The following is a 12,046-nucleotide window of genomic DNA, read 5'->3' as shown; positions in this document are numbered from 1 at the left end:
AAACACTAAATGCTGGAGAGGGTGTGGAGAAAAGGGAACCCTCTTGCACTGTTGGTGGGAATGTAAATTTATACAGCCACTATGGAAAAGAGTATGGAGGTTCCTTTAAAAAACTAGAAATAGAACTACCATATGACCCAGCATTCCCTCTACTCTGCATATATCCTGAGAAAACGAGAAGTCAGAAAGAGTCATGTACCATAATGTTCATTGCAGCTCTATTTACAATAGCCAGGACATGGAAGCAACCTGAGTGTCCATTGACAGAAGAATGGATAAAGAAGATGTGGCACATATATGCAATGGAATATTACTCAGCCATAAAACTAAATGAACTTGAGTTATTTGTTGTGAGGTAGGTAGACGTAGAGTCTGTCATACAGAGTGAAGTAAGTCAGAAAGAGAAAAACAAATACTGTATTCTAACACATATATGTGGAATCTAAGAAAAAAAATGGTTCTGAAGAACCTAGGGGCAGGACAGGAATAGAGACACAGATGTAGAGAATGGACATGAGGACACAGGGAGCGGGAAGGGTAAGCTGGGACAAAGTGAGAGAGTGGCATTGACATATATACACTACGAAATGTAAAATAGATAGCTAGTGGGAAGCAGCTGCACAGCACAGGGAGATCAGCTTGGTGCTTTGTGACCACATGGAGGTGTGGGATGGGGGTGTATGAGTGAGAGGCAAGAGGGAGGTGATATGGTGATATATGTGTACATATAGTTGATTCACTTTGTTATATAGCAGAAACTAACACACCATTGTAAAGCAATTATACTCCAATAAAAATGTTAAAAATAAATAAATAACAAAAAATGAGAAGAGTTTCAATTAATATATAGCTTTCTATGTATTATCTCACAAAGTAATTCTCTAATGGAATGTGTTGCTTTATATAAAAAAGCAGCATGATACAAAACAAAGGAAGGGGACAATCATATATTGACTGCCTACTATTTTCCAAGCATAGTATAAGGACCTATATGCTATAGTTAATAAAAAAACAGATTCTGTGTCTATAAATTTAAAATTTTCTCATAATAAAGTGTATTCAAGTTTTAATTCAAAACCATATTTGGTCCGAGATCATACCATGATATCAAAATTTTATACAGTATCTTCATAGTGTTTGTTTACTTAAGAGAACATTATATGTCATAGAGTATAAGTAAATAAATTCTAGAAAGAAAAAAGAACACTATAGTTCATATATAAGTAATATTATAGAAAACGCACATGAGAATACTATTATACTTTTACTATGGTAGTCTGGATAACTTTAGATACTGAATTAAACTTTTATATCTTTTTTCTGATTATTTTCCAATTATGGAAAATTTTGTAAATAACATTCAGGTACCAGTAGTGGTGAGATGAATAATGCCAATATTTGTGGATGATGAACTTTTAAAAACAAAATAAAATGCCTCTCAAATATATTAGTTTTATTTCAACATTGCTTGATAATATTTGAAAATGCAGATATTAAGGTATAATTAACATCATTGAACCACAAAAATGTGTATTGTGTTCAAGTTCAGATTACTATATTTTGTATTGTAAAGAGATTTCAATGGGTTTAAATCACACATTTCAAAAGCAAATATTGAGTGGATACAAAAAGCACATGTTTAATTTGGTAAAGAATATTATTCAAAGTTTAAATATTTTCTAGAAGATTTCTTTTCTCTGTGTTTGATCAGAATGTGTTTAACTAAGTAAATATTTATAGCTAAATTCAAAATTAATATAAAATATTGATAAAATAGTTGCAAATATTATGGCTTGGCTCTAGGAGCTGTAATACATGCATTGAAATTAAGATTTTAGAATTTATAAAATCAATATTATTTTAAAGTAAATGTTATTTATTGATTTGATTTTGTTTCTAGAGCTGTACAAAAAGTTTTTCCTAATAAAAGAAGCTTTATTCTCTCCCGGTCAACTTTTGCTGGATCTGGAAGCTATGCTGCACATTGGTTAGGAGACAATACTGCTTCTTGGGAACAAATGGAATGGTCTATTACAGGAATGCTGGAGTTTGGTTTGTTTGGAATACCTTTGGTAAGTGGTCTTATACCATGTTATTTATAAACACTGAAATTACAATTAATCTTGTAGTATTATCATCAATGATTTTCAGTAAAATGATTAAAGGTATGTGACAGAAAAGTTAAGTCTTTATTCATAGGGTATTTATGAGGAAAATAAGATTGTGGATGATGTCTGTAACACTCAAGCCATTAGAATGGAAAAATAGAATGAAGAAAGTTCAATCAAATCAAACTAATTGGGTTTCCCTGGTGGCACAGTGGTTGAGATTCTGCCTGCTGATGCAGAGGACACGGGCTCGTGCCCCGGTCTGGCAGGATCCTACATGCCGTGGAGTGGCTGGGCCCGTGAGACATGGCCACTGAGCCTGCATGTCCGGAGCCTGTGCTCCACAACAGGAGAGGCCACAACAGTGAGAGGCCCGCATACCGAAAAAAAAAAAAAAATCTAACTAATTCATAAAACAAATGTCAGTATACACAAAGCATATATAATAAATATAAAGCGCCAGAGAAAATGGTAGGGAAAAATCCGAATTTGGGATTGTAATAAAAGTAAATATCAAAAGTCTAGATATATTTAAAATACTAGACTGTCAGTTTAGGTTAAAAAAATAAAGCTCTTTCCTCTATTTAAAAGATAAAAAATAATGACAGAGAAAATTTTCAAATTTTTAAAGCAGAGAAAATTTATATATGCAATTCTAAACATAAGAAATCTGGTAAGTCTCTATATCAAGCAAAAAAAAGAACTAAGTAATGTGATATTCAACACTAAAGAGTGTCATTACATAACAAAATAAATGTAAAACATTTAGAAAATTATAGTTGTTCATTTATTCTTTTATATTCATTGAACCAAATGAAAACCAAAAACAAACCAACAAAAAAAAAAAAGCTAACACCCACACACACATACATACCATCTTGAATTTGGAAAGTAAAAAAACATATTACCAAATGATTCACCAAAATAAACTGAATGGAAATGAGAGAGGAAAACCTTAAAACTGAAAGCTAACAATTGTACTTCATATCAGAACTGTGGGATATCAGCTAAATTGGTATTTAGAAGAAAAATTTTGACCTTAAATGCTTAGATTATAAACAAAGAAGGGTTGAATGTTAATTAATGAAGGGCATGAATTAAGAAAATGGAAAAAGAAAAACAGAATAAACATAAAGATGTAGGTAATGAAAATAAGAGAAGAAATGAATGCAATGAAAGCAATGTCTCTAGAGAAAAGTTAACAAAGTACAAAGAGACTCTGAAAGCTTGAATAAGATAGACCAATACATGGCAAGTTTTGTGCAAAAAAAGAGGAAAAAAATAAGCAATGTTAAGATGTATTTCAAGGTAAGGTGTTATATAGTATAGCAACTAATTAATAAACAATAACCAGGAGTAAATATTCAAACTAAGTGTAGGATTTTTTGAGAGAAATTTTAATAACTTAGTAAATTAAAGATATACTGTTTTCATGGAAAAGAAGTCTCAATATACTAGAAATATGCATTCCCCCCAAACTATTATCCAAATTCAGTGATATTCTAATTTAAACTATACAGGGAATTTGAAGAATATAAAAGATTATTCTAAACTTCATATGGAAGACAATACAATTTAAAGAAGTAGAAAACAGCACAGGTATTTGCCTTACCAGATAAAATAATAATATAACACAATGATACTTAACTGTGAATATTCAAATATATTAATATTGCAAAATAGGTCATGGGCCCATACCTTAATGGAAATTTGTTTAATGGTAGCACTATCACTGTAGATCAGTGAGGAAAGTATCAACCTTTCATATGGACAATTGATTATCCATTTAAAAAATAAAATAAAATGGCTCTCTGTCTCACCTCATACCCAATCGATGTGTGAAAATTAAACTTTAAACATCTTAGAAAAAAATATAAGTGGGTAACTTTATGGCATTAGGTTAAGAGAAGAATGTCATAAACTGAACACAGAAGGCACAAATAATAAAGATACATTAATTTGGTTACAACAAAATGAAAACTTCTGTTCATCAAAAGTCTGTCTTAAAAAGTTAGAAATAAAATGTTTCTACTATGGGAAAATTATATTTGCAATTCATATAATCAAGAAATGATTATTATTTAATTTGAAGAACCTACTATAAATCTGTAGAAGGTAAAAACAATATAAAAATTAGCAAAGGATATATACAAGCAATTCTATAGAAAGAGAAATCCATATGGATTCAATAAAAATATGAAAAAAATTCTCAACTTTCCTAGTAATCAGAGAAATGCAAGTAAAAACTCTGGTAAAATACATTTAATATATATAGGTGATAAAAATTAAAAGTCTGAAAATATGAGAAATTGGCAAGAAAATGGAGCAATAGCAGCTTTTATGTACTGTGACTGTGCTTATAAATGGTAACAACCAGTTTTGATTAAACAATGTACATTTCCAATAAATCAGGAAAATAATCATAAATATATATATATATATATATTTCAGAATAAGACTACATTTTACATATTCACAAAGAAACCTATATAGACACTTCATAGAAGTATATTTTATAGTGATGGGATCCCATACAATAGAGAACTACAGCCATATTAACATATTTGAATCTCACAAAAGTAACACTTTGAGAAAATAATGAAATACAGTGTAATGCATACAACATGCCATCTATACAAAGTTAATAAGCATGCAAAACAATGTTATATATTGTTTATAGATACATATATACTATTTAGAAAAATAAAGAAATGCTTATAAACAATAAATATTGATAGTAAGTTAAGGATAATGTTTTTTGTTTTGTTTTGTTTTGTTTTTTTCCTCTGGAGGGTCCTTGAAGGATGAGGAATGCAATTATATATCAGCATACATCTGGCAATTTTTTTATACTATTTTACTCCTACAGTAATATATTTTAAATATGAAAAGTCAAATCATAGGGGTGAGTTTTTGATTAAGACACAACACATTTTAATAATACAATTTTAGCTTTATACATTCAATTAATGTCAAGTAATGTGGCAAAAATGGAAAATAAACTTGGCCAAGGAAGAGTATATGAAGACAGTAAAACAAAAAGATTGATAGTGCAAATTAATCAGCTGAGGCATAAAATGTGATGCTCTGGGCAAATCTGAGAATCCTTACACTGTAAATAATAGATATGTATGTTATTTAGGTTGGAGCAGATATCTGTGGATTTGTGGCTGAGACCACAGAAGAGCTTTGCAGAAGGTGGATGCAACTTGGGGCTTTTTATCCATTTTCCAGAAACCATAATGCTGATGGATATGAGGTAAATGCCTCTTGTTCTCCATGTTTCAAAATAAAACATAATTTTAAACTTAAATTTATATCTATAGAAGATCTGGTCTGACGGTTTGTAGTATAAATCATAAAGAAGAGTTGGAAGTCCTCTTCTCAAGGTCTATAAATATTTTGTATATATAAATCTGATCAAATAAGGAAATCATGAGACATATTCATAGCATAAATATTTTATTTAAGCCTAAAGCATATACACATGTGTCAAATCACAATATTTTAAGTTAAGGACAAAGCTTTTTGAGTCTGGATTCTTACATTCTAACAATATAAGTCCAGATAACTTTCATAAAAATATAATATACTATTAAGGATTTCCAGTTTTTCTTTCATTAAAAATACACAAGAAATTAAAGATACTTGCAAAGCAGTTTGAGGCCATAGTCTTTCTGTAATAGGTAAAACTGTAATGACAGGTGGGGAAAAAATAAAACTAACACTTTTAAAACATGCATCTGAACTGAGCATTCCGCGTGCAGTGGGCTCTCATAGGTATATTTCTCAAAGGGAATGAGGAAATTAGGTGAAATCATTAAGTCAATTAAGTATGTGTTGGTTAAAAATATTCACTGTGCACACACTGGGGCTTAATTCTCTTTGAGAAGAGGGACAACCACTCAGAGCTCAGCCTGGAAGGAAGCATGATAGTACGGAAGTAAAAGATATACATTGGATATTCGTCACTTCCTAATCTACCTAAGTGATGCTTCAAGAAATTTGCATTCATGGGAGATCCTGATACGAATTACATTATAATTTGTGTTAATTTCTGATCTCCAAAAAGCAGATGCCAAGAGACAATTAGACATGTTAGAGATTTATTTGTGAAGCACTTGTGGTGGATAAATTTGAGGAAGCAGGAGAAAGTGGAGAGAGCCTTCAGATCACAATCCAGGTCTGAACCAGGTGAAGATGAAGGCAAAGAAGGTTTGATAGGGAGAGTTATATACTACAGCCCAGTTCTAAGGAAAATACGGTCCAGTAGGGAGTCCTCAAGGCGAAGTTGACCACTGGGAGACACCTGTATCTCCCTGGAATGGGCCTGAATAGTAGTCCCACCTTGCTCATTGATTTCCTGGGAGCAGCCAAAGGGAAATGTGGCTTTGCGGTAAATATGGTGAATCTAGGGAAGCAGTAGCTGGTTCCCTCAGTTAATTTTGTTACCCATAACAGGAAATCTAAGCAGGTTTGCTCACATCATTACACCTTGGCTGAGAGAGTCAGCTAATCTAGCTTGGGCTCAGCAAGGAGGCTGTCCTTCAAGTTGCAAGCCTATAGGCTGGCCAGGCAGCTCTCTTCCCTGTATCCCTTGGCTAGCAGACCATTTGGGCTTATTGTTCTAATAGCAATGACAAGGCACAAGGCAGCAAGTCCTCAGGTAAGCACATTTCCAGCCCTTACTTGAAGGTGTCACATGTAGTAAGACTCCATTGGCCAGAGTATGTCATATAGCTGAGCACAAAGCCAAGTCGTGGGGAAGTACAATCCACTGCTAGAGGTAGGTGCAAAGTCACATAGCAAAAGTTGAGGGTACAAGGAAGCATGAAAATTGGGGCCAATAATTCAATCTACCACAAATAATAGAAGAGAAGAATGCTTTGTTAAAATAGTTTCCATCTTCTCTAAGTATGTATATTTAAAAGGGAAATGTCCACTTTAAAATAAAGTTTAATTAATATATAATATATCCAAATGAAAACATAAAAGTTAGAAATTCATATCTTTGATAATGAAATAGGAGTAATCTCAACTTTTTACAAACAAGATAAAATGTATACATTTTGGTTTTCAAAAATACATTTAATGTTTCTATTTTAATTTTCATTCATGTTTTAACTTTCCTATTTCAATTCCTCTATTTATGCCACAGCATCAGGATCCAGCGTTTTTTGGACTGAATTCTCTTTTGGTTAATTCATCAAGGCACTATTTGAATATTCGCTATACCTTGTTACCTTTCCTCTATACTCTATTTTATAAAGCCCATATGTTTGGAGAAACAGTAGCAAGGCCAGTTCTTCATGAGTGAGTACTGTGTTCAAGAATTTCAGTATCTTTCAAATTATATTCAGACATATGAAAAATTAATAGAGGTAAATCAAGATGTCAAGTAGATTTCTACTGCTTTTTCTTACACTTATGTAAATAAGTTGATTAACTGTGGAATGATGGTAGTAAATATAATTAATTTGTTGAATTGGACAAGATTAATCTAGAAATGTGAGAATTATATAGAACTTAAAAGGAAAAAGATATGTGGAATAATTTGAGAAATTATATCGATAAGCAATATTAAATATAGAATACTGAAAACATAATCATGTATATATTGTGAAAATCATCTAATTATAGATAGTGTATAGTATAGTTACAAAACAATTAATTGTGCTTGTCTTCGTACTTCTTGACCAAGGCAGGGACTTTCCTTAAGAAATGACTAAAGATCCTTTCAAATCCAAGTCAAAATGGGAGTTTATAAAGAAAAAAGTGTAAAAGGAGGAAAGTAGAATATGAAATATTTCTGGTACTTTATGAAACTATCTTACAGGAGAAAAATGAATTAAACAGAATAGTTTATTACAGATAAAAAGGAGCCTTATCATATATGATGGATTTTTTTGAGTTCCAAATGAACTAATTTCCTCTCTCCCTTTCTCCCTCTTTTCTCCCCTCTCTCCCTTCCTTTCTACCATCTTTTTTTGAGTGTCAGATGAACCATAAGGATGTAATAACTATAGATTCAAAATGACATATTAAATAAGTAAAATTAAAGACAATAATTATTTCCAGGGAAAACTTAAAACATAAACCAAATGAAGAATTGGGAAAACTTATTTTTTATCTTTGTATTGTAAATATTGTCATTGTTCTTAGGTTTTATGAGGATACTAATAGCTGGATTGAGGACACTCAGTTCTTATGGGGCCCCTCATTACTTATTACCCCTGTCTTGAAACAGGTAGGATACAATTTTAATAAATTTATATTTTAATGGAAACTTTGTATAATCAAATCCACACTAAATTACAAAACATCTGTGTAATAAATATTACTCAATAGACTGCTTCAACCAGATAAGTATTAAACCGAATTCTAAAATGCAGAAGAAATTGTGAAAAATTATAAATATATTAAGTAGATTTATGCTGTTCAAATATATAATATGTACTGGGGAGAAAAATGTTGTATAAAATTAGTATTCTTCTAAAAAGGAAAGCTTTATTTATGAAATGAAATCAAATCTTATAGTAATAACAAGGAATTCTCATTCAAGTAGACATAGACATTGAAATTTTGCTATATTGTAACTAAAGGTGAACTTGAAAACCAGTGGATCATATGAAAATGTTGAAAAATAGTCAAATGAGTTATATGGTTTTTATCTGTTATTTAAAAGTCTATATGCCATGGAAATATACAGCAATGAATGTGTTCACACTCACAATTACCATGTAGATTACAGAAGTACAAATGCATGTATCCATTATTTTAGTTGCCACTTAAATTAATTTCTTCTTTGCTTTAGGAATATTTTACATTATAATATCTAAAGCTAGTAAAATAGCCTTTTGATTACTATATATAGAAAATATTGGAGTATAACAATACAAAGGAAGTTTCTTTTCGCTTCACTATGAAAATCCAACTTAACATTTGATGTGATTCTCTTCCATTACATATTGAAGTAAAAAATATATATCTATGTACAAATTATCTTGTTTATTTTAGGGAGCAGATACAGTGAGTGCATACGTCCCTAATGCTACTTGGTATGATTTTGAAACTGTAAGTAACCTTAATATAATAATAGATCACAAGTACATATTGTTCAACATCTGTACATGGAAACTTAACTCCAAACACACAACATATCTTTTTTTCAGTAGTTCTGTTATTATTATAAGAATAATAATTCCAAATTTTAATAATGTGGAAGAGTCTGTGTGGGTGTATATTTTGTTGCATGTTAGAAAGTATATGTTTTTTTGCACGTGATTAATATGAAGTTATATTCTTTAGTGTAAAGAGTTATCCATTTTAAATTGTGGAAATAAAAGGTCAAGAGTAATTTTAAGAAGGAGTAGTAACTTATTTTAATAATTTCCCTATTTTACATATTCATCTTATGGCCAGAAAATTGAGTATTAAGCTAATCTTAAACATTTGTTTTTATATGGTATATTGTAATGTTTGGGAAAGATTTTCATCTCAATCTTGAAAAGGCAACGTAGCAGGATTCATACACACAACCTATTTTTTTTTAAATTGACCAAGACCTTCTGAGAATATTTATTTTAAAGGAAAGTATTTTGTAATGCACTTATATTTGCTAAGCAGACACTTTATTTTTATGAGAACTGATGTTTAAAAAATTCTTTCTAAAGACATGGTTAACTTTAAACCAAAACAAAGAATAAAAAATAGTGCTAATTAAGAACATTGTTAATTATTGTAGAAGGGAAATGGATTTCTCTACGTTGATTTTTTTGTGAAACCAAACTTACTTTTACCCAGATTTCATCAGTAAACTGAAAGAGTTTTCTTTAAAAGTTAGAAAATGGCATGTTAATATTCACTAAGATGACACAAATTTCTCATAATAAGAATTATTTCTATGTGTAATTCTAGTAAAATGGGGTTTAAATTCTTTACAATAATGAAAAAAAATATTTTTATCTTCCAAATATTAGGGTGCAAAAAGGCCATGGAAAGGACAACGTGTTGATATGTATCTTCCAGCAGACAAAATAGGATTACATCTTAGAGGAGGTTACATTATCCCCATTCAACAACCTGCTGTAACTACAACAGCAAGGTAAAATGAAAAGACATTAACTGAAATCTGAAATATAATTCAACTTTTAATGTTTCACATTTTTATTAAGAATCAAATATTGATATTTAGTTTTTTCTCCAGAAGATATTTGATATACATAAGGACTTCTTACATATAACCATCATGTTTATAAAGAGAAGAATCAAATTATGTATATTACTACAAACTTCTTGATTTAAAAAATAGGCATAGATTAGAAATTTATTTCCTATGCCAAAATGTACTACCATTCTCTAAAGAATATGTATAATTAAAGTTAACGGCTGATTCTTAATAAAAAATGAAGTATTAAGTAAGTTATATAATTGATTAAAGTGTCAGTTGTTACATATTTGGATTTTCAATACATAAATGTCACAATGTTTTTCTTTCAGCTAAAACATTTTAAGTTAATAAATGAGGTAGATATTTCTGTTAAGTAAAGAACAAGATAGAAACTAAGTTGTTCAGTAAGAATAAATGTTAGAACTGCTTAGAAAAAAAGCAGAAATTTGAAAATTCTGGTGCTTTATCTTGCAACATTCATTCTGGGTACATGGACAGAATGTGTCATATTGAATCTACGCATTTCCCCATATTCTACAACACCCCAATAGATATCTATTCCTTACTCTGCTGTATTTTCTTCATAACATTAAGAATATCTGGTTTTTTTTTTTCTTTTTTTTGTGGTACGTGGGCCTCTCACTGCTCTGGCCTCTCCCGCTGTGGAGCACAGGCTCTGGACGCGCAGGCTCAGTGGCCGTGGCTCACGGGCCCAGCCGCTCCATGGCATGTGGGATCTTCCTGGACCGGGGCATGAACCCATGTCCCCTACATCGGCAGGCAGACTCTCAACCACTGCGCCACCAGGGAAGCCCCATTAAGAATATCTGGAATTATATTTTTCCTTTTTCTTGTATGTAGTGTGTCTGCTCCCCCAGACTATAAACTCCATGAAGGCAGAGACTTGACTTTTCACTGCTTTAGTCCCCAAACCAATAATAGTGTCAGCCTATTATGGAATAGGCTCCTGATTTTCTCTAAATGTTTGTTGAAGGAACAAATTAATGAGTGAATGGATGTGTGTTAGTAACTTAATTATTTTTGTTTTCTAGAATTTATTACTTTCATATTGTAACTGTTTCATGACTATGTTCTCAAAATAATTGGTTATACTCTAGAGCTGTATTGAACAAGAGAAACATACACTTTGATGAGTGCATGTTGGAAGGAATATATTCTGTATAGAGCAGTTACCTGAACTGTATAGCTTCATTTTAAGTTTAAAAACCTATAGCAGTATATAACTAAAAAAATATTCATCATGTTTCATTTCACATGATAGAATTAGCTTCATTTGTAAGACTATTAGAGATTCCACTTAGCATTTAAAATTTTATTTTATAGTGCTTTTCATTGTTTTGTAACCTTGGTACACTGCAATTTAGGGTTTATGTGTATGTGGCAAATACGTGTTGAATTAAGCAATCATAAGATATATTTAATTTTATTGTTTGAATTGAAATATTTTTATACCATTTCAATTTTGATGGTGTCTTGGCCTCCAAGAAATTCCATATTGTATATTTTTAAATTAATTTAATTAATTTATCTATTTTTGGCTGCGTTGGGTCTTTGTTGCTGTGTGTGGGCTTTCACTAGTTGCAGCAAACGTTGGGGGGGCTACTCTTCATTGTGGTGTGTGGGCTTCTCATTGCAGTGGCTTCTCTTGTTTTGGAGCACAGGCTTTACGTGCACAGGCTTCAGTAGTTGTGGCACATGGGCTCAGTAGTTGTGTCTCACAGGCTCTAGAGAGCAGGCTCTAGAGAGC

General features: G+C 31.3%; 1 protein-coding gene across 1 annotated transcript in view; it reads left to right on the top strand.

The window, feature by feature from the left end:
• SI (sucrase-isomaltase) overlaps positions 1-12,046 on the top strand; it is a 105,903-nt gene that overhangs the window by 42,557 nt on the left and 51,300 nt on the right. The window contains exons 15-20 of the mRNA XM_060100016.1: positions 1,901-2,072; positions 5,251-5,367; positions 7,267-7,421; positions 8,271-8,355; positions 9,126-9,182; positions 10,088-10,212. Of these exons, the coding sequence (XP_059955999.1) occupies positions 1,901-2,072; positions 5,251-5,367; positions 7,267-7,421; positions 8,271-8,355; positions 9,126-9,182; positions 10,088-10,212 (711 nt within the window). The remainder of the gene's footprint in view (positions 1-1,900; positions 2,073-5,250; positions 5,368-7,266; positions 7,422-8,270; positions 8,356-9,125; positions 9,183-10,087; positions 10,213-12,046) is intronic.

This window comes from Mesoplodon densirostris, chromosome 5 (genome assembly GCF_025265405.1).
Source record: "Mesoplodon densirostris isolate mMesDen1 chromosome 5, mMesDen1 primary haplotype, whole genome shotgun sequence".
NCBI lineage: Eukaryota > Metazoa > Chordata > Mammalia > Artiodactyla > Ziphiidae > Mesoplodon > Mesoplodon densirostris.
The sequence above is the reverse complement of the archived record's forward strand: the minus strand, read 5'-3'. Positions and strand labels throughout refer to the sequence as shown.